Here is a 24730-nt window from a genome sequence, read left to right as displayed (position 1 = left end):
ATATAATTGGTGACTCCCTAAACTCCTCATTGACAATGGACCTGATGCAAGTGTTTTAAGTGAACATATAATTGGTGACTCCCTATACTCCTCATTGACAATGGACCTGATGCCGTGTTTTACGTAAACATATAATTGATGACTCCCTGAATTCCTCATTGAAAATGGACCTGATGCACGTCTTTGTTGTGAACATATAATTGGTGACTCCCTGAATTCCTCATTGACAATGGACCTGATGCAAGTGTTTGACGTGAACATATAATTGGTGACTCCCTGAATTCCTCATTGACAATGGACCTGATGCACGTGTTTTATGTTAACATATGATTGGTGACTCCCTGAATTCCTCATTTAAAATGGATCTGATGCAAGTGTTTTACGTGAACATATAATTGGTGACTCCTTTATCTGCTCATTGATAATGGACCTGATGCACGTGTTTTATGTTAACATATAATTGGTGACTCCCTGAACTCCTCATTGACAATGGACATGATGCAAGTGTTTTACGTGGACATATAATTTGTGACTCCCTCCATTCCTCATTGACAATGGACCTGATGCAAGTGTTTTACGTGAGCATATAATTTGTGACTCCCTGAATTCCTCATTGACAATGGACCTGATGCAAGTGATTTACGTGAACATATAATTAGTGACTCCCTAAACTCCTCACTGACAATGGACCTGATGCACGTGTTTTATGTTAACATATTATTTGTGACTCCCTGAATTCCTCATTGACAATGGACCTGAACTATAATTGGTGTCCTCATTGACAATGGACATGATGCACGTCTTTAACGTGAACATATAATTGGTGACTCCTTTACCTGCTCATTGATAATGGACCTGATGCACGTGTTTTATGTTAACATATAATTTGTGACTCCCTGAATTCCTCATTGACAGTGGACATGATGCAAGTGTTTTACGTGAGCATATAATTTGTGACTCCCTAAACTCCTCACTGACAATGGACCTGATGCACGTGTTTTATGTTAACATATAATTTGTGACTCCCTGAATTCCTCATTGACAATGGACCTGATGCAAGTGATTTACGTGAACATATAATTGGTGTCTCCCTGAACTCCTCATTGACAATGGACATGATGCACGTCTTTAACGTGAACATATAATTGGTGACTCCTTTACCTGCTCATTGATAATGGACCTGATGCACGTGTTTTATGTTAACATATAATTTGTGACTCCCTGAATTCCTCATTGACAATGGACCTGATGCAAGTGATTTACGTGAACATATAATTAGTGACTCCCTGAACTCCTCATTGACAATGGACATGATGAAAGTGTTTTACGTGAGCATATAATTTGTGACTCCCTGAATTCCTCATTGACAATGGACTTGATGAACGTGTTTTATGTTAACATATAATTGGTGACTCCCTGAATTCCTCATTGACAATGGTCATGATGCAAGTGTTTGACATGAACATATAATTGGTGACTCCCTAAACTTCTCACTGACAATGGACCTGATGCAAGTGTTTTACGTGAACATATAATTGGTGACTCCCTATACTCCTCACTGACAATGGACCTGATGCCGTGTTTTACGTAAACATATAATTGATGACTCCCTGAATTCCTCATTGACAATGGACTCCCTGAATTCCTCATTGAGAATGGACCTGATGCAAGTGTTTTACGTGAACATATAATTGGTGACTCCTTTACCTGCTCATTGAAAATGGACCTGATGCACGTGTTTTATGTTAACATATAATTTGTGACTCCCTGAATTCCTCATTGATAATGGACCTGATGCACGTGTTTTATGTTAACATATAATTGGTGACTCCCTAAACTCCTCACTGACAATGGACCTGATGCACGTGTTTTATGTTAACATATAATTGGTGACTCCCTGAATTCCTCATTGACAATGGACATGATGCAAGTGGTTGACGTGAACATATAATTGGTGACTATGTGAACTCATTGACAATGTACCGGCAGGGGAATCATTAGAACTTCATTACAAAGTCATAACTGGTCACGTGATAAATGACTTCCTGGAACTGAGTCATTTTCAATCTGCAAGTGGCCAAACCAATGCAGACATTGATGTTGACTAGTCAAGAGAAATGTCATTCATTAAGGCGGTACATGCTTGAGGAAATACAGAAAATCTACAGTTTTTGCTACTCCCGCATCAAAAGAGGATCATGTTTTTCTGCATTTAAAGTTTTGTTGTTCTTCTTGGTTAAATTGATGGCAAACAATAGTTTTTCATTGGGGAAAAAGGAACTGTAATCCTTGATGGTACCTATATAGTGCTGATGACCCTCTTTTAAGAAAACCATACACTCGGCAAAAGTAACATACCTACGTCAAGTTCATGAGCGTCGTTTTTCGCTACTGAAATCATAGAAATCGTTCAAAGAGGAACTCAAAAATTCCTCATCATCAAAGAGGAAGCAGTAACAGCTTCTTTGAATGATGTGCCTGGGCCAAACTTGATAGGAATTTGGGTACCGTCGCTTTGTTGGGAACATGCAATCCCGTTTGACACTGCTCAAAGAAGCCAATGACTGCGACCTTTCTATGCTATATAGTCAACTGGGTGAAGCTCTCCATACTTCATATATCTAGAGGTAGTAACATGCAGATGATGTTAGTAAAAAATAGCGCAAAGGTACAATGTAGAACATCTGATAAATCGTGGCAAATTTAAAATGTGGCTCGGTCAGCATGTTGAAAACCTCATCCGAAGTCTAAACTACACAAATCATAAACAAAATATGATCTTTGTGTTGCTTTTGACTTAAACGACCAGGATGGGATTTGTGCATATGATGCATGCGTTAAGTATTTCTAAAGTCAAGTACGTAATCAATAACACATCTTTCCAGTCCAAGCGACACCCAAATTCAATCAAGCTGTATTCAAAATGCGAATTTCATAATTCAAGGCATTTACTGCAAACCTGGTCACAAAACATTTTGTAACTTTCAGATATAAAAACCGTCACTTCGTTGACCCCATTTACCGTCATCAATATTTATTTCATAATTCTGCTGACTAAACCTGATAAATTCAATTCTAAAACAAAATTAATTCATGTGCCATTGATTGCAGGTCAAGGTCAGCAATATTAACCAAAATTATATCTATTCACATAAACAATCTACTTATCAAATATTGTCAAACTCATGAACTTTTGGTTATGTTGAAAAATATGCTTTTAAGCAAGTATGAAAAACAGACTTTATTTAGAAATTTGAAATTAACGTGTGTGGCAATTATCTCATTATTAATGAAATTTCTCATGCATTTCGACAAAAGTCTTTGCCAATCCCTATAGTAGCCAAGAGCTGCATCCTGTTTATGAACACCGGTTAGGGCTTGAAATGGCTTGATGATGTCAGAGGATGTGGTAATACAGCATTCGTAGTTCTTCTATGGTCATTTTTCCTCTTATATAGTGTATCGACGGAAACTGAGCGACTCAGTTCACATTGGTGAATGTTGTTGAAATGAAGATTCAATCAATAACACTTTTTCGATGATTTTCTGTGACATTGTTACTATTTCCACTAGAAATATGTGACTGCATAGAGGTAACCTAATTATGTCATCCAAATATAAGGTAGTTTTCATTCTTTCCGCTTAGATAATTTTTTGGTTCATAATTGCAGATTTTCTGTACGAATGGAAAGTTCTCAGATATATAAAGTAATTGAGAAAACTTAATGATATCGGCTTTTATTGCTTCTGCCTTGCAATAGATTATGAACGGCCGAGTCATTTACTGAAATTTCCAATGTTAGTCTATTTCTTTCGCTCTAGAATGTTTGACTATAACCATTTTTTTTGTCTGTTCTGTATTCTCCAATTTCACCTTAGGGCATTTTTATAATGACAAATGATAGGTCGATGGCCTTTTGGCGTGCGTGTATTGAAGCAGGTTTGGTAGATAGAGCTGACTAAATCCATTCTGACAAATTGCCATTTCACGCACGTCTTTGTTATATCATTCCTCTTGGATACACTTTTATCAGTCCTATCGAGATCCTCAGGGTCATAAATCTTCACGTGTTACATGCGATAAAACCTTGCTAGAACTGGCGTCTATTGTCCGAACAGTCAGTGTTAGACGGAGTAAAATGCAAGGCGTTATTTTATTGATCTTACAAGATTAAAATTTTTATCAGAACTCTTAATAACTTTTATCTGTATCTAACATTATAATCTTTGTGTCATATGATTCTTAACGTTTTTGATGCTTTTTTTGCCTGTTTGCTTGGTAGTTATATATATTATTTTCTCATTTGAGAACGTGACATTTCTTACTCGGATAGACCAAGATTTATATGACGGGTGTCGTCAATGAAGCAGAAAACGCTTACTCTTCTGAAACACCTTGCCTTATTTTCCTTCTTTTGTGGATATTTTGTCCTAGTGTTATTAATTTGAGTTTGGATTATGATTATGTTGACATGTCAGTATTTTCGTGAAGTGTCATTTTGTGAACATACACGTAAATAGCATTAGGGTCTGGTTCCAAGTTCCGTTTTCTACACGATTATAGGGTCTGGTTCCCAATTCTATTTGAACTCTTAAACGGAATCAGGAATAAGGAACCAGTTTCATACCCCAAAACACATGGTGGGAAAATGTGAAACATCAGCAGGTGTCGAACAGTGTGGAGGCGACTTGACCAAACGCTTATCATGAAAGTTTGCCAATAAGTATTGTAGTTTGTAATTATAATAACTAAAGTCAATCTTTTTGATAATGAAATGCTGGCCTGATATCATATATCTTATTATCAAAGGTAAATAATATACGGAAAGTAGGTTCACAGAAACCAAAGAACATGGACAAGTTTATTGTATTCTACCACACATCCATTACATGTGGTTACCATAACATTTCTGAAGTTTACAAACAGCTAATCAATATAATGTTGATACACCTAGATGGATCTTTTTGTGATGGATGTGTTTTTTGTTTTTGTTGTTTCAATCTTTTAACATTTTGTTTTATTCTAACTACATATGCAGAGTATTTGATAAAAAATATACTTGAAAAGACTGTACAAAAGACACACAAGTAAATAACATCTTTTCAAAGTTTAGAGTAATATACAGAGTCAAACAATAAATTAAACTGCATCATACAGCTGTTTCGTCCATTTAGGACTCGTCTGTTATAATAAGGGCCTACATTTGGAAGCCTAAGATGCGACTAAGTAAAATACAAACTGATAAGAAGAAAAGTCCAAATCTAGAGGAGGAGGTGCAGCAAGCAGCCCCCTGAGTAAATAAATTTCGTTATTTTCATACATCAGATAATTCGATGAAAGCGTCAAGTACATGTTTACCACTATCCGAGTGAATTAAAAAATACATGGCATTTATCAATTTGTATTGTCAATATGAACGATTAATTTCCCTAGAAACCTATTTCGCTGATACATTTGTTGTTAGGTTTCTGCCGGATAATGCTGATTTAGTTGGCAAGCTGTGTGTTCAAACCAAGAATTCAATTTAGCATTCAAAAGTAAATAAGCAATGCATTTACTTATTGCACATTTGAAAAAAACCTGATTAACTGAACAATTTATTGAAATTGTGAAAGGTGAATGAGCCTTAGAAATCATCTAATATAGAATAGTTATGATAATATATATAATGACTAAACTCTCGAGATAATATCCACGTTAAAATAAGATATTTATTAGAGACAGTGTCTATATAAAAGTGGTTATATAAAATATACCCGTGAAACACTTGTTGATTCCGACAATACTGATTTAACTTACAGTAGTGGGATCGCATAACGTTACACGATGTCTGCACGATGTGCGCACAATGTCTGCACGATAAAGTTTGAAGAGATTGTCATGAATGATTCAAGAAAGCTGGATAAACAGAAGGAAATGTTTACGTGTGCTATGTAACACAAAGCTAAAGCGAACCATTTGGCTATGAAGAAGAAACATTTCGCGCTTAATGTACTATTCTAGCTATGACAATTGATAATACCTGGATTAATTCTGGTACAGAGGAAGTTGGAGTAAGCATTTCCTTGTCAAAGCAGGCAGTGTAGTTAGTCCAGGTCTGGTTAAAAACAGGATGAACATACCAACGTCCCTCAGGCATGCAGAACCTTGTGGCAGCATCTAAATGGGGGGAAACATAGAAAAATAGAAAAAAGACCAAAGTCGTTCATCTATGTATGTTCAAATTTTCTATTCCATATCATATCATAAATGTGTTGATAACAGGTTTACCAAATATTAAAACACCTTTCTTGGTAATATCATACCAAATTCAACTACATATCAAATGATATAAGGTACCTCTGAATCACGTACACATAAACAAGCAATGATTTTGATGATGTGTCAAATTTGGAATTGTTTATAAGTCATTTTCACGGTAATATTCATACAAATACAACCTCAATTTATAGAACAGTATACAGCATCATGATTCATAATATTTCAAACCTTTCTGTATAAATCTCATTTGTATCAATCGTTGTTTCCCGATCATAAATATTAATAATGTATTGATTGATACTGATAATGACTGGCTGCCATATGGCGCTTATTCCATTGTAAAGGAACGATTGAGGGTGTAGCACGTGCTACATGCACCTGTTATATCACGAGCAATGACGTACGGGCAAACACCAAACACCAACTTCTCACGACGTAATCCAAAGTGGACATGACTGTTTCTTTGATGTGCCTACCTTTGTTAACATCGTCAAAGGTTAGTTAACATCTGTACCAATCAAATGTGACAGAGAGGTGGAGAACCTTGTGTAATCGAAATATGCAATTTACGGATGGTATGTCAATAAACAACTGTTGAACAACATGCCACAAGCCATACCATAAATTGTACAAAGGACACAGAATTGATTAATACCATGTGTGCCTTACAAGCAGATACAGAATTGTCAAAAAGAAATTACAGCTAACTGTTGCATTTGGTTTAGCTTATATTGCTTAACGTCCTTACAAAGTTCGGGTCATTTATGAAACGCATTTCGATGTACAAAAGAATTAATGTATGCGAGGTTTATGAATGTGTAGCGTTCGTATGTTTTTGGGTAGGCTGCGATATGTTCGTGTAAGTGAACTTGTGCTAATGCGTAAATGATGCCAACGTTACAGTAAAACCACAGTGAAGTTTTCCCAAAAGTGCACCTCGCACGGTCACATCATACGGACGAAAGAACAAATAGGGATACTTCCACACTTCTGGGCATTAAGCAGGAAGTATCAGCTACCGTGTGTGAAGAATGTGATCTCTCGGAAAAGAGATATAACTAAAAGTATTCGGCACAAGAGGTAGAGTCAAGAGAGACTTTAAGAAGAAATATGTCTTTAGAAAAAGAGAGCACGACAAGCAAGCAATTTCTGTCACGAAGATGTATATATTAATAGCTTACACAAATCTCCAATGGGGCCGTACTTCGGCAGATGTTTGCTACAAAACTTAATTAACATCTGCTGAACTTTCACAATCGAGCACTGCTTTTCTGCCTTAGAATTAACTTGGCATCTGAAAATGACTTCTTTTTCTTCTTCAAATTGATGACAACGTCTATGTCGATTATGTTTTGTTAAAGCTGACCTTATAAGTGTTATCTAGTATCACTGCTGGGTAAAGGTACTGGGCATGCTTGTGCATTTAAGCACGTGGTAAGAACTTTCCTAATGCCTGATGATTATAAGGATGTGCTACAGGTATCCTTCCTTTCTAAGTCCTGATACCATACTGTACCTACTGCCAGGATTATTAAGAAATGCTAATTTTTGTAACATATGTATGTTAATTAAATTATCTACTAAAGTACTTCTCAATTGTAATTACATTTTCTAGGTGATCTCATATCTTGCTGCTAGATCCAATCGTTATACCTGTCAGAATGAAACTAAGTAATGTTTAAGCCAGTGAACTTTGACCCTTTAACTGGTCTCAGAAACCTATTAAACTTAAATGAAATATCCGACCCCTGTAGATATGGCATTATCTCGCAAACTGTTTCAATTGAAAAATTATACAAAAGTGAATAGCACATTTAAGTCTAGATAAAAAACAGTAGAGCCAAACAAAGACGTAAACTGCATCATACCGATGTTTCGTCCTCCTAAGACTAGTCAGAGATCCTAAGTGACTAAATTTTAAACCTATAAGCGATCGAGGAAAATCAAAATGGGTTCCAAAGAATAACAAAATCTAGATGGGTATGTGCACTTTCCACAATAAATCGCCGAAATAACGTCAAGTATATATGTGTATATTCTGAACCGTTCATTATTCGTATGGATTAAAATGTGGCATGCAAGTTACAGCAAACTTCAGGGACTGATGGTCAACCAGACGAATTCACCATCTACAACCTCCAAGATTGTACAAAACAAGCAAGTTCCTATCAGCTATTGACCTAGATATAGATAAAACACGATAAAACAAGGATTTGAAGGCGATTGAGGAAAATCCAAAGTGTTCAAATTTCAAAATCTAGATGAAGAGTAGCAATATCCTCAAAATTCAATAAATTTCGTTAAATTCATTTATATAATAATTTTGGACTAACTTTAATTATAAACATTCCTAATATTGTATCTGAGGTTGACAATGACTACATTTCTGATTATGGGTGTACATACAGATGTAGTAAACAATTTCATGTTTTATTGGATTTCAGCCTTTCATGTCTAGCTTTAAATATATACATTTATAACTTTACAATCGCCGATTTTCTCTTTCGCCTGAAAACCCTAGACTTCTCTACAAAGCATGAGCTCCATTATAAAATACAAAATCAGCGGAAACAAAAATTACAAAATTCTGCGTCGTTTGTTCGGCGGAGGGAGCATTGTGGTATGGAGTAGCATTATAACGTATAGAAGGCTCTCCTTTTATAATGGAAGCCATCTCGCCTATCGCGCACTACGCAATAATACGTTATTATGTTCTTACAGTTAACATAGTCCGGGTCACATCATTTACTGTGACGAAATTATACGTTATTATGTTTACAGTTAACATAGTCCGGGTCACATCATTTACTGTGACGAAAAAATACGTTATCATGTTTACAGTTAACATAGTCCGAGTCACATCATTTACATTTAACATAGTCCGGGTCACATCATTTACTGTGACGAAATTATACGTTATCATGTTTACAGTTAACATAGTCCGAGTCACATCATTTACAGTTAACATAGTCCGGGTCACATCATTTACATTTAACATAGTTCGAGTCACATCATTTACATTTAACATAGTCCGGGTCACATCATTTACAGTTTACATAGTCCGAGTCACATCATTTACTGTTAACATAGTCCGGGTCACATCATTTACTGTGACGAAATAATACGTTATCATGTTTACAGTTAACATAGTCCGGGTCACATCATTTACTGTGACGAAATAATACGTTATCATGTTTACAGTTAACAAAGCCCGGGTCACATCATTTACTGTGACGAATTAATACGTTATCATGTTTACAGTTAACATAGTCCGGGTCACATCAATTACTGTGACGAAATAATACATTATCATGTTTACAGTTAACATATTGCGGGTCACATCATTTACTGTGACGAAATAATACGTTATCATATTTACAGTTAACATAGTCCGGATCACATCATTTACTGTGACGAAATAATACGTTATCATGTTTACAGTTAACATAGTCCGGGTCACATCATTTACATTTAACATAGTCCGGGTCACATCATTTACTGTGACGAAATTATACATTATCATGTTTACAGTTAACATAGACCGGGTTACATCATTTACTGTGACGAAATAATACGTTATCATGTTTACAGTTAACATAGTCCGGGTCACATCATTTACTGTGACGAAATAATACGTTATCATGTTTACAGTTATCATAGTCCGGGTCACATCATTTACATTTAACATAGTCCGGGTCACATCATTTACATTTAACATAGTCCGGGTCACATCATTTACATTTAAAATAGTCCGGGTCACATCATTTACATTTAACATAGTCCGGGTCACATAATTTACATTTAACATAGTCCGGGTCACATCATTTACAGTTAACATAGTCCGGGTCACATAATTTACATTTAACATAGTCCGGGTCACATCATTTACATTTAACATAGTCCGGGTCACATCATTTACTGTGACGAAATTATACGTTATCATGTTTACAGTTAATATAGACCGGGTTACATCATTTACTGTGACGAAATAATACGTTATCATGTTGACAGTTAACATAGTCCGGGTCACATCATTTACTGTGACGAAATAATACGTTATCATGTTTACAGTTATCATAGTCCGGGTCACATCATTTACATTTAACATAGTCCGGGTCACATCATTTACATTTAACATAGTCCGGGTCACATAATTTACATTTAACATAGTCCGGGTCACATCATTTACATTTAACATAGTCCGGGTCACATAATTTACATTTAACATAGTCCGGGTCACATCATTTACAGTTAACGTAGTCCGGGTCACATAATTTACATTTAACATAGTCCGGGTCACATCATTTACTGTGACGAAATAATACATTATCATGTTCTTACAGTTAACATAGTCCGGGTCACATAATTTACTGTGACGGAATTATACGTTATCATGTTCTTACAGTTAACACAGTCCGGGTCACATAATTTACATTTAACATAGTCCGGGTCACATCATTTACAGTTAACATAGTCCGGGTCACATCATTTACATTTAACATAGTCCGGGTCACATCATGTACATTTAACATAGTCCGGGTCACATCATTTACTGTGACGAAATAATACATTATCATGTTCTTACAGTTGACATAGTCCGGGTCACATCATTTACATTTAACATAGTCCGAGTCACATTATTTATATTTAACATAGTCCGGGTCACATCATTTACATTTAACATAGTCCGGGTCACATCATTTACATTTAAAATAGTCCGGGTCACATAATTTACATTTAACATAGTCCGGGTCACATCATTTACAGTTAACATAGTCTGGGTCACATAATTTACATGTAACATAGTCCGGGTCACATCATGTACATTTAACATAGTCCGGGTCACATCATTTACTGTGACGAAATAATACATTATCATGTTCTTACAGTTAACATAGTCCGGGTCACATCATGGACTGTGACGGAATTATACGTTATCATGTTCTTACAGTTAACATAGTCCGGGTCACATCATTTACATTTAACATAGTCCGGGTCACATCATTTACATTTAACATAGTCCGGGTTACAACATTTACATTTAAAATAGTCCGGGTCACATAATTTACATTTAACATAGTCCGGGTCACATCATTTACTGTGACGAAATAATACATTATCATGTTCTTACAGTTAACATAGTCCGGGTCACATAATTTACTGTGACGGAATTATACGTTATCATGTTCTTACAGTTAACACAGTCCGGGTCACATAATTTACATTTAACATAGTCCGGGTCACATCATTTACAGTTAACATAGTCCGGGTCACATCATTTACATTTAACATAGTCCGGGTCACATCATGTACATTTAACATAGTCCGGGTCACATCATTTACTGTGACGAAATAATACATTATCATGTTCTTACAGTTAACATAGTCCGGGTCACATCATTTACATTTAACATAGTCCGAGTCACATTATTTATATTTAACATAGTCCGGGTCACATCATTTACATTTAACATAGTCCGGGTCACATCATTTACATTTAACATAGTCCGGGTCACATCATTTACATTTAAAATAGTCCCGGTCACATCATTTACATTTAACATAGTCCGGGTCACACCATTTACTGTGACGGAATTATACATTATCATGTTCTTACAGTTAACATAGTCCGGGTCACATCATTTACATTTAACATAGTCCGAGTCACATTATTTATATTTAACATAGTCCGGGTCACATCATTTACATTTAACATAGTCCGGGTCACATCATTTACAGTTAACATAGTCCGGGTCACATAATTTACATTTAACATAGTCCGGGTCACATCATGTACATTTAACATAGTCCGGGTCACATCATTTACTGTGACGAAATAATACATTATCATGTTCTTACAGTTAACATAGTCCGGGTCACATCATGGACTGTGACGGAATTATACGTTATCATGTTCTTACAGTTAACATAGTCCGGGTCACATCATTTACATTTAACATAGTCCGGGTCACATCATTTACATTTAACATAGTCCGGGTCACATCATTTACATTTAAAATAGTCCGGGTCACATCATTTACATTTAACATAGTCCGGGTCACATCATTTACTGTGACGAAATAATACATTATCATGTTCTTACAGTTAACATAGTCCGGGTCACATAATTTACTGTGACGGAATTATACGTTATCATGTTCTTACAGTTAACACAGTCCGGGTCACATAATTTACATTTAACATAGTCCGGGTCACATCATTTACAGTTAACATAGTCCGGGTCACATAATTTACATTTAACATAGTCCGGGTCACATCATGTACATTTAACATAGTCCGGGTCACATCATTTACTGTGACGAAATAATACATTATCATGTTCTTACAGTTAACATAGTCCGGGTCACATCATGGACTGTGACGGAATTATACGTTATCATGTTCTTACAGTTAACATAGTCCGGGTCACATCATTTACATTTAACATAGTCCGGGTCACATCATTTACATTTAACATAGTCCGGGTCACATCATTTACATTTAACATAGTCCGGGTCACATCATTTACATTTAACATAGTCCGGATCACATCATTTACTGTGACGAAATAATACGTTATCATGTTTACAGTTAACATAGTCCGGGTCACATCATTTACTGTGACGAAATAATACGTTATCATATTTACAGTTAACATAGTCCGGGTCACATCATTTACTGTGACGAAATAATACGTTATCATGTTTACAGTTAACATAGTCCGGGTTACATCATTTTCAGTTAACATAGTCCGGGTCACATCATTTACATTTAACATAGGCCGGGTCACATAATTTACATTAAACATAGTCCGGGTCACATCATTTACAGTTAACATAGTCCGGGTCACATTATTTACATTTAACATAGTCCGGGTCACATCATTTACAGTTAACATAGTCCGGGTCACATCATTTACAGTTAACATAATCCGGGTCGCATCATTTACTGTGACGAAATAATACGTTATCATGTTTACAGTTAACATAGTCCGAGTCACATCATTTACATTTAACATAGTCCGGGTCACATCATTTACATTTAACATAGTCCGGATCACATCATTTACTGTGACGAAATAATACGTTATCATGTTTACAGTTAACATAGTCCGGGTCACATCATTTACTGTGACGAAATAATACATTATCATATTTACAGTTAACATAGTCCGGGTCACATCATTTAGTGTGACGAAATAATACGTTATCATGTTTACAGTTAACATAGTCCGGGTTACATCATTTTCAGTTAACATAGCCCGGGTTACATCATTTACTGTGACGAAATAATACGTTATCATGTTTACAGTTAACATAGCCCGGGTTACATCATTTACTGTGACGAAATAATACGTTATCATGTTTACAGTTAACATAGTCCGGGTCACATCATTTACTGTGACGAAATAATACGTTATCATGTTTACAGTTAACATAGTCCGGGTCACATCATTTACATTTAACATAGTCCGGGTCCCATCATTTACATTTAACATAGTCCGGGTCACATAATTTACATTTAACATAGTCCGGGTCACATCATTTACATTTAACATAGTCCGGGTCACATCATTTACAGTTAACATAGTCCGGGTCACATAATTTACATTAAACATAGTCCGGGTCACATCATTTACATTTAACATAGTCCGGGTCACATCATTTACTGTGACGAAATAATACATTATCATGTTCTTACAGTTAACATAGTCCGGGTCACATCATTTACTGTGACGGAATTATACGTTATCATGTTCTTACAGTTAACATAGTCCGGGTCACATCATTTACATTTAACATAGTCCAAGTCACATTATTTATATTTAACATAGTCCGGGTCACATCATTTACATTTAACATAGTCCGGGTCACATCATTTACATTTGACATAGTCCGGGTCACATAATTTACATTTAACATAGTCCGATTCACATCATTTACATTTAACATAGTCCGGGTCACATAATTTACATTTAACATAGTCCGGGTCACATCATTTACAGTTAACATAGTCCGGGTCACATAATTTACATTTAACATAGTCCGGGTCACATCATTTACAGTTAACATAGTCCGGGTCACATCATTTACAGTTAACATAGTCCGGGTCACATCATTTACTGTGACGAAATAATACGTTATCAGGTTTACAGTTAACATAGTCCGAGTCACATCATTTACATTGAACATAGTCCGGGTCACATCATTTACATTTAACATAGTCCGGATCACATCATTTACTGTGACGAAATAATACGTTATCATGTTTACAGTTAACATAGTCCGGGTTACATCATTTACTGTGACGAAATAATATGTTATCATATTTACAGTTAACATAGTCCGGGTCACATCATTTACTGTGACGAAATAATACGTTATCATGTTTACAGTTAACATAGTCCGGGTTACATCATTTACAGTTAACATAGCCCGGGTTACATCATTTACTGTGACGAAATAATACGTTATCATGTTTACAGTCAACATAGCCCGGGTTACATCATTTACAGTGACGAAATAATACGTTATCATGTTTACAGTTAACATAGTCCGGGTCACATCATTTACTGTGACGAAATAATACGTTATCATGTTTACAGTTAACATAGTCCAGGTCACATCATTTACATTTAACATAGTCCGGGTCACATCATTTACATTTAACATAGTCCGGGTCACATCATTTACATTTAACATAGTCCGGGTCACATCATTTACATTTAACATAGCCCGGGTTACATCATTTACTGTGACGAAATAATACGTTATCATGTTTACAGTTAACATAGCCCGGGTTACATCATTTACTGTGACGAAATAATACGTTATCATGTTTACAGTTAACATAGTCCTGGTCACATCATTTACTGTGACGAAATAATACGTTATCATGTTTACAGTTAACATAGTCCGGGTCACATCATTTACATTTAACATAGTCCGGGTCCCATCATTTACATTTAACATAGTCCGGGTCACATAATTTACATTTAACATAGTCCGGGTCACATCATTTACATTTAACATAGTCCGGGTCACATCATTTACAGTTAACATAGTCCGGGTCACATAATTTACATTAAACATAGTCCGGGTCACATCATTTACATTTAACATAGTCCGGGTCACATCATTTACTGTGACGAAATAATACATTATCATGTTCTTACAGTTAACATAGTCCGGGTCACATCATTTACTGTGACGGAATTATACGTTATCATGTTCTTACAGTTAACATAGTCCGGGTCACATCATTTACATTTAACATAGTCCAAGTCACATTATTTATATTTAACATAGTCCGGGTCACATCATTTACATTTAACATAGTCCGGGTCACATCATTTACATTTGACATAGTCCGGGTCACATAATTTACATTTAACATAGTCCGATTCACATCATTTACATTTAACATAGTCCGGGTCACATAATTTACATTTAACATAGTCCGGGTCACATCATTTACAGTTAACATAGTCCGGGTCACATAATTTACATTTAACATAGTCCGGGTCACATCATTTACAGTTAACATAGTCCGGGTCACATCATTTACAGTTAACATAGTCCGGGTCACATCATTTACTGTGACGAAATAATACGTTATCAGGTTTACAGTTAACATAGTCCGAGTCACATCATTTACATTGAACATAGTCCGGGTCACATCATTTACATTTAACATAGTCCGGATCACATCATTTACTGTGACGAAATAATACGTTATCATGTTTACAGTTAACATAGTCCGGGTTACATCATTTACTGTGACGAAATAATATGTTATCATATTTACAGTTAACATAGTCCGGGTCACATCATTTACTGTGACGAAATAATACGTTATCATGTTTACAGTTAACATAGTCCGGGTTACATCATTTACAGTTAACATAGCCCGGGTTACATCATTTACTGTGACGAAATAATACGTTATCATGTTTACAGTCAACATAGCCCGGGTTACATCATTTACAGTGACGAAATAATACGTTATCATGTTTACAGTTAACATAGTCCGGGTCACATCATTTACTGTGACGAAATAATACGTTATCATGTTTACAGTTAACATAGTCCAGGTCACATCATTTACATTTAACATAGTCCGGGTCACATCATTTACATTTAACATAGTCCGGGTCACATCATTTACATTTAACATAGTCCGGGTCACATCATTTACATTTAACATAGTCCGGATCACATCATTTACTGTGACGAAATAATACGTTATCATGTTTACAGTTAACATAGTCCGGGTCACATCATTTACTGTGACGAAATAATACGTTATCATATTTACAGTTAACATAGTCCGGGTCACATCATTTACTGTGACGAAATAATACGTTATCATGTTTACAGTTAACATAGTCCGGGTTACATCATTTTCAGTTAACATAGTCCGGGTCACATCATTTACATTTAACATAGGCCGGGTCACATAATTTACATTTAACATAGTCCGGGTCACATCATTTACAGTTAACATAGTCCGGGTCACATTATTTACATTTAACATAGTCCGGGTCACATCATTTACAGTTAACATAGTCCGGGTCACATAATTTACAGTTAACATAATCCGGGTCGCATCATTTACTGTGACGAAATAATACGTTATCATGTTTACAGTTAACATAGTCCGGGTTACATCATTTACAGTTAACATAGCCCGGGTTACATCATTTACTGTGACGAAATAATACGTTATCATGTTTACAGTCAACATAGCCCGGGTTACATCATTTACAGTGACGAAATAATACGTTATCATGTTTACAGTTAACATAGTCCGGGTCACATCATTTACTGTGACGAAATAATACGTTATCATGTTTACAGTTAACATAGTCCAGGTCACATCATTTACATTTAACATAGTCCGGGTCACATCATTTACTGTGAGGAAATAATACGTTATCATGTTTACAGTTAACATAGTCCGGGTCACATCATTTACATTTAACATAGTCCGGGTCACATCATTTACTGTGACGAAATAATACATTATCATGTTTTAACAGTTAACATAGTCCGGGTCACATCATTTACTGTGACGAAAAAATACGTTATCATGTTTACAGTTAACATATTGCGGGTCACATCATTTACAGTTAACATAGTCCGGGTCACATCATTTACTGTGACGAAATAATACATTATCATGTTCTTACAGTTAACATAGTCCGGGTCACATCATTTACAGTTAACATAGTCCGGGTCACGTTATTTACAGTTGATATAGTCCGGGTCACATTATTTACTGTGACGAAATAATACATTATCATGTTCTTACAGTTAACATAGTCCGAGTCACATCATTTACAGTTAACATAGTCCGGGTCACATCATTTACTGTGACGAAATAATACCATTATCATGTTTACAGTTAACATAGTCCGGGTCACATAATTTACATTTAACATAGTCCGGGTCACATCATTTACTTTGACGAAATAATACGTTATCATGTTTACAGTTAACATAGTCCGGGTCACATCATTTACTGTGACGAAATAATACATTATCATGTTTACAGTTAACATAGTCCGGGTCACATCATTTACTGTGACGAAATAATACGTTATCATGTTTACAGTTAACATAGTCCGGGTCACATCATTTACTGTGACGAAATAATACGTTATCATGTTTACAGTTAACATAGTCCGGGTCACATCATTTACTGTGACGAAATAATACGTTATCATGTTCTTACAATTAACATAGTCCGGGTCACATCATTTACTGTGACGAAATAATACGTTATTATGTTTACAGTTAACATAGTCCGGGTCACATCATTTACAGTTAACATAGTCCGGGTCACATCATTTACATTTGACATAGTCCGGGTCACATCATTTACATTTAACATAGTCCGGGTCACATCATTTTGCAGCAGAACAACACATGGCCTCAGGCAGATTTACAAGTACATCTACACCAACAGAACCTTAGCATGCTGTGACATCATATTTGTCCAAAATCTTGAATTTCAGAGGAAATGGGATGACGTCGGAAGCCGATCTTTCCCATATCTAGTTGTTGGCGCATTACGTCGTACATTGTTAGACATAAGGCAGAACATTCCCCAAGCATTTCTGTGTTATTTGATCAGTTCCATCCGTTATAGATATGACAGGCCTCAAAGCCAATGGTTGACATGCACAGTATGGAGCTTGTGAAACTGGATTTAACACACCTTCCTTTCTGTGACTATGAATTTTAATTGATCAATTCTGCCGTGATAAATAGAGAGTCAATCAAAGTATGATTTAAAACTATCAGTGTTTAAAACGATATTTAATATAACTTATAACAGTAATATAGACTAAATTTGGTTAGTAAAGTATCAAGGTCATGGCTTTCTAAAATCTAAGGACGCCTGATAAGAATCTTTGGTTTACGTAATCAAACCACGTGCAAACCAGGAAATTTGTGCTTAGCAAACATACTGACATTCTAGAATTATCTCACAACTGCATAAAAATGTACGAATGTGCTTTTTGTAGTCTTTGGAATTCTAGGTGGTAGACACTGATGGTGGACTAGTCCTCCAGGTAGTAAGCTGTATACCATGTTTTTCAATTCATCTGAATAGTTGTACGATTCAAAATGTACACCTATACGTTACTTTCTTCTAAAATGGTTAGATATATGAAAATAACGAAATTTATTGAATTACGGGCCACTGCAGTTCCCACCTAGCTTTTGCTTCTGTCTCAAGCGCCTCCTAGACTTCAAAATTTAGGTCCTTGGTAGTACTGACGAGTCCTACAAGGACAATGCAGCTGAATGATGCAGTTTACGACATTACTTTGCTCTGTTGCATCTAACTCTAAATTTGTGTTTACAGGCGGTCTTTCGTACAATCTTTCCCCATACATTTGGATATAAGTAGAACTAAAACTGACTTGTAATTACCTAGATTTCAGTGTCATTATGTACATACTATCGAATTATCACCAAATTCAATTTAATAAAACTACAGGACAATATGAACAAAAGAACTATTTACATAGAGAATCTTAGAAAGTACCAGGAGAATAAGACCAGATGTTCCGGGAAAGTTGGCGTCTGTTGCGTCATCGCCAACTCCCGACATGTAAATCTCAGTAAGTAAAGTCACGTTCTCAGGTGAGATAAATGTAAACAACAACGGAACCAACATTGTCCGTAAGTTGACAACTTCCTGCAAGAAAATCGTAATAATGGGAACCGCCATTGAATATCGAACAGCTGTGACAAGCAAGTATCGCTGGTTGGGATGATGGTTTGGTGTTAATCTAGAAATGGAAAAATTTACAATAGGGAAATTGAAATCATTACGCTTATCATATAGCTTGGAAGGAAGCTGTCTATGTTGGTTTTGTTGCAGTAAAAGATCAAGACTGGTTTAGAAGAGTCTGTCATGTCCTTGACAAATTCTAACAAAATTTAATTTTCTTCAAGAAAATGCAACAAATTGGCCGCAAAAATTTAATATTTTTTCTTTATAACTTTGGTACAGCGAAGGAATAAGGTCACCGTAGGGTGTCCTCTAATCATTGCAGAGAGAGATATATATATGCTTAACCATAATAATGAAAAACTTGAAAGATACAGCATGGCATTACCCATATTTAAAAAAGAAATTCACAATTTGCTACAAGTATTTAAAATCCTAAATATTAGTGATGAAAAGGAAGAACGGGATCCCTTCCTGGGGGAAATATGATACCAAGGTCACGACATCAAAAAGTACTATAGTTTAGTATACCATTATACTACATACCTATATTATATTTATCTTTAACGATGTTTTTTTTTTCTTTTTTCTTTTTTTCATATTGGCTATTATACAAGAATTGAGCTATAAGAAAATATCAAAATGTCAACATAATCATAATCCAAACTCGTATTCAATACACTGACAAATAAGCTTCCTAAAAGGTTCCAAAGCATTTGACTAATTGTTCCAAAAGAGCAACCGTCTTCTGCTTCGTCGACGACATCCGTCATGTAAACATTGGTCAATCTAAGCAAGTAATGTCATGTTCTCAAAATTAGAACAAGGTATACAAAAATGGAACCAACAGGCAAACTAACGGGCATCAAAAAGTCCTGATTCATATCGTAGAAGGAAATAGAATATCTGCCAATGAGATCACTGTGACGGCAGTAAAACTTCCCAGCTATTTTCATTAACCTGTATCTTTTAAAACTTTTATGTTATGAGTTTGTCTGTCGGTTGATGACTTCTTGCAAGAAAATCGTGATGATAGGAACAGGCCCTTGAAAAGATTAAATGGAATGACCCGAGTTGCCAGTTTAGTGGTTTTTGACACCTCTGACTGATGGTATTTATGTGTCACAATCAATTATGTATACATACTGTTGACGTAGAATCCATGAAAATAATCCGGACAAGGCATCCGAGCATATGATCCAGGCTCTGTTTCCGGCCAGCATGCAATTCCGTCCCATGTTCGGTTACAATACAAACCTTAAACAAAACCAAATAATTTTTAAAAACTTCTTGTTTATTTGATAAACACGCATAGCTTTAAACATATTAGACCCTGAGCTTCACTGACGAGGTCTAGATGCACAACAGTTTCAGTTTGATTTATTGGTCAGTTGTATTATTTCTAGTTCTTAATTTATGTAGCAAGCTCTTATTCACACGGGTATCTTGTGAAACATCCGATATTGCATGTGATAGACACTGGTGGGCAACTGCAGTTTCCAAAGTTTACCATAACCTGTAACATATTGTACCAACGACACAAGTGTAAAGAAAAGCATCTCAAACACAAGTTTAGAATTAGATACTGTAGAGTCAAATGACAAATTAAACTGCATCACAGACTTGAAAAGGTGAACTCAAACTTTGGACCTCTCGTAGTAATGAACTTGTTTTTGACCATATCTGATAAGTATAATATAAGATATATGAAAAGAAGCTTTGTGACCACCACAAAAAAACTATCTAATTATACATAAAGATAACACCGGAAACAAAATACAAGATGTACGTCAAGCTCACTAGATCAAAGGATTATTATGTCGTGTGAAATGTACCCACACAACATCTGAGACTGCAACCGGAAATTAGAAATATGACAACTGTTATTTGTCGATGACTAATCGGACTTTCGTTTTATATGTTAAATCTTCAGTAGTGCACAAAAGGCGCACGTAAACAGAGAAAAGTATCGTACACATAAAATGTAAAGGGGCTAAATGGTGATACATTCATTTAATTACCGATAAAAAACATTATAACATTTTTTCAAAAGTGTGTCCTTTTTGTTAATTATGATATTGGAAAGTTTGCATAACCATTTTATTGACAACGTCAAAAAGTTAAAAAAAAGTTGGAGAGACCCAATACTATTCCATATCATCGTTAGGAGAGTGTAAACAATGTCATTGCGCATGCAATTTTAGATTAAGATTATTTCAAATTCATTTATTTCGTTATGTCACACAAATAGCGTTAAACAATATATCATTTTACAAAATAAGAACTGATACACGTCTGGCTAATTGCATGAATATACATATTTAAAAATGATATCAAAACAGAGGAAAACGAGGCTCTGAAATGTCACGTGATGAACTCGGCTATCTCAGTTGGTAGACACAACAAAAAATAAAGAAATCTAATCATTTATTCCCTTCAATGTATATTGGAGGCAAATATATAACCATAGATTACTGGATATTTGTTGTAGACTCACAGAGTCAATCACTCCTCCAATCATTAAGTGGTTTGAACCAAATTTGTTTTTCATCAAAAAATTAAAATTGACGAATCAGAAACCTGCATACAATTAATGAAATATTAATCATTTTGTATCTTAATTCTAACGTCTGTATGTTTCCTTATGACTAATATAAAAATAGTTTTATAAAGCAATTCGAGGGTGTTTTCTATGTAAAATCAACGAATTCAAAACAAATCAGCACATTCCTAAACATTTTTATGACATTTTGTCCACAAAAACAAAATACGTATAAAAACTAGAGTATATCTCAGGAACTCCCCTTTCACTCCTTTACCGTGCACGTTTATGTGAGCTTTGATTATCAAAACACAGGTTATCTCCCTTCTTTACGACTTTTGAAATGTTTCAGTCTCACATTGACTACATGTCATAACTAATGCTCTCTGTACCTAGCACCAATCGGTAATTCTAATTTCGTTTGTTCATTGTTGCTTTACGTCCTATTAACAGCAATGATCATTTAAGGACGTGACAGAATTGGTAGATGGAGGAAAGTCATAAATCCCGAAGAAAAACCACCGACCTAGGTTCAGTACCTGGCGACTGCCCCACGTGGGCCTTGAACCCACGCCCCAGACGTGGAGGGCTATTGTAAAACGGTTAGATACCTAACCACATGCCCACCGTGGCTAATTGCCCTTTATAGCTAAAGCAGCGAGTGTTTCCCCCTCTTTTTTACGACTTCACATCGGCACATTCGGTAGAGAGTTTTCACCTGGGAGTAACGCTATGGGTTTTGTCAGTTTTCATCTCGACTTACACGAACAAATCGCAGCCAAAAAAAAAAAAAAAAATGAAAACTCAAAAATGGCGCCACTTGATATATGCAGCCAAACATAGTCAGGCCTTCCTTCGGAGACAATCAGATGAAAGATAAATCATTTTGTTTTGTAATATAACATTTAATGACACTGGCCACCTGCAGCTGGGAACAAGACACGAGTACATATATGTGATCAATAGGTATGTATCTGTTCGCTTTGTTGACTAAACTGGGACAAGATGTAAACGAAATTATACAGCATTATGATGTCAACACCATATGTTACACTCACACATCATGTATCAAGGCACGTCATTATATCTGTCTGCAGCTCTCCAGTCCATTGTGTTCGGGAATGGTGCTGACAGTTACCAACAGTAACACATCTCCGGACTTCATTACAGACATAGTAAATAGAACGAATATATACTGTACTTTGATCAGAATATTAATAACCTGAATGGAGACTTCAAACTGTTATTTCATCGATATCTTACCGATAAGAGTACGCGATGTAATCCATCGTAACAAGAGGAGTAATTTTGTTGGTTTGGAAATTAACGTCTTCGTAACAGCGTTGTTATTTGGTTGTTTTCCCCCTGTCTGCGTTACTTACCGTGCACTACATTCTGTTATAAATAATCAGCTGTGATATACTACTTTGTGGAGCATGGCATTGCAATTCATGTTCGTTGGTTAAATGCATATGAAGTTACTAAAATACACAAGTGATTCGGTTTTCTTCTATTCTTTTAACATATCATAATCATTCTGGGTACACAGTTGATGTAAGTGGTTACATGTGAGGGTTTTAGGTCCTTGGGTAGAGTTTACAAGTATGTGACCAGATACCGGAACTGTAATTACTGTCACGTTTTAATTTCCTTTTCAAGTGAAAAATCTCGACTCTCTGTCTATATGTGGTAGACATGTTAGTTGTGTGAAAGTATGGAGTTGCTCTTCGTCTGGTCAGAGGTCATTTTATATGTTACTAAAAATAGAATACAAGTTTCGTACACTTTTTCTCGTGAACTTGCCGGAAACAAAATGTGCCTTCTGAAATAATAATTTATCACGTAAGGCCATATCTAGTTGTTGATTTTAGTGATCAGTAATGTAAGTTCTGTTGGTATAACATTTTTCCCACAGTGGACAGTCAGAGCTACTTTGCGGCGAGGTCTCCCTGTAGTGGCCGATGGCTACAAGTGTACCACATCGAACAACATACGGGTGATCCGTCGCATGTCATTTAAAGCAATTAAGGTATAGCATCCTGACAAAAAACACACCTACACCGGCAGGCCGATCCGATTATCAGCTTACCGGGAAACAGATTCCACGGAAGCGTCGAACCCTACATTTGTAGGTCAACGTCCTTACCGACAAAGTTGTCGCAGCAGTCTCTCATTGTTATGTCATACTTATTAAATGCAAACATATTTTTATAAACATTTATTCTAAATTCACAATGCGTTCATTGCACTCAACCGAGTATTTTCACGGGCTTATTACAACTGATAGGGGTCTAACTAAGTGGTCATTGGAGAATGGTCGGATAGCACAATGGTAACGCTTTCGTCCTTAACCTAGAACTGACGTGAAAAGGTATGGGGTTACCTACCCGACCACGTGGGTTTTCGCGCGGGTACTCCGGTTTCCTCCGACAGAAATACTTTCGCGAACTTCGGGCCAACAATTGTGGTTTATATAAAACGGGAAAAAACTTGTTTTGCAATTGTGGTAAACTACTTTAATACAAATTTAGTGTCAGATACAGTTATATTACTTACGGTTATATTGATAATTACATGTTTTTTTTAACAACAAGAAAATTATTGACTATGTCCATTATATATACCCATCGGAATTGGAAATCAAGGGCACGATATTAGACGTCAGCTGACAAACAATC

At 35.8% G+C, this 24730-nt stretch overlaps 1 protein-coding gene across 1 annotated transcript in view; it reads right to left on the bottom strand.

Moving 5' to 3' along the window:
• Positions 1-24730, bottom strand: part of LOC132545583 (secretin receptor-like) — a 60345-nt gene that overhangs the window by 30857 nt on the left and 4758 nt on the right. Inside the window, exons 3-4 of the mRNA XM_060209276.1 lie at positions 20657-20767; positions 6024-6160 (exon numbers count right to left, since the gene is read on the bottom strand). Of these exons, the coding sequence (XP_060065259.1) occupies positions 6024-6160; positions 20657-20767 (248 nt within the window). The remainder of the gene's footprint in view (positions 1-6023; positions 6161-20656; positions 20768-24730) is intronic.

The sequence above is a fragment of the Ylistrum balloti genome, unplaced genomic scaffold (assembly GCF_031769215.1).
Source record: "Ylistrum balloti isolate Yb309-2 unplaced genomic scaffold, AGI_CSIRO_Ybal_v1 Utg369598, whole genome shotgun sequence".
NCBI lineage: Eukaryota > Metazoa > Mollusca > Bivalvia > Pectinida > Pectinidae > Ylistrum > Ylistrum balloti.
Note: the sequence above shows the minus strand (reverse complement) of the source record. Positions and strands in the feature narration are given on the sequence as shown.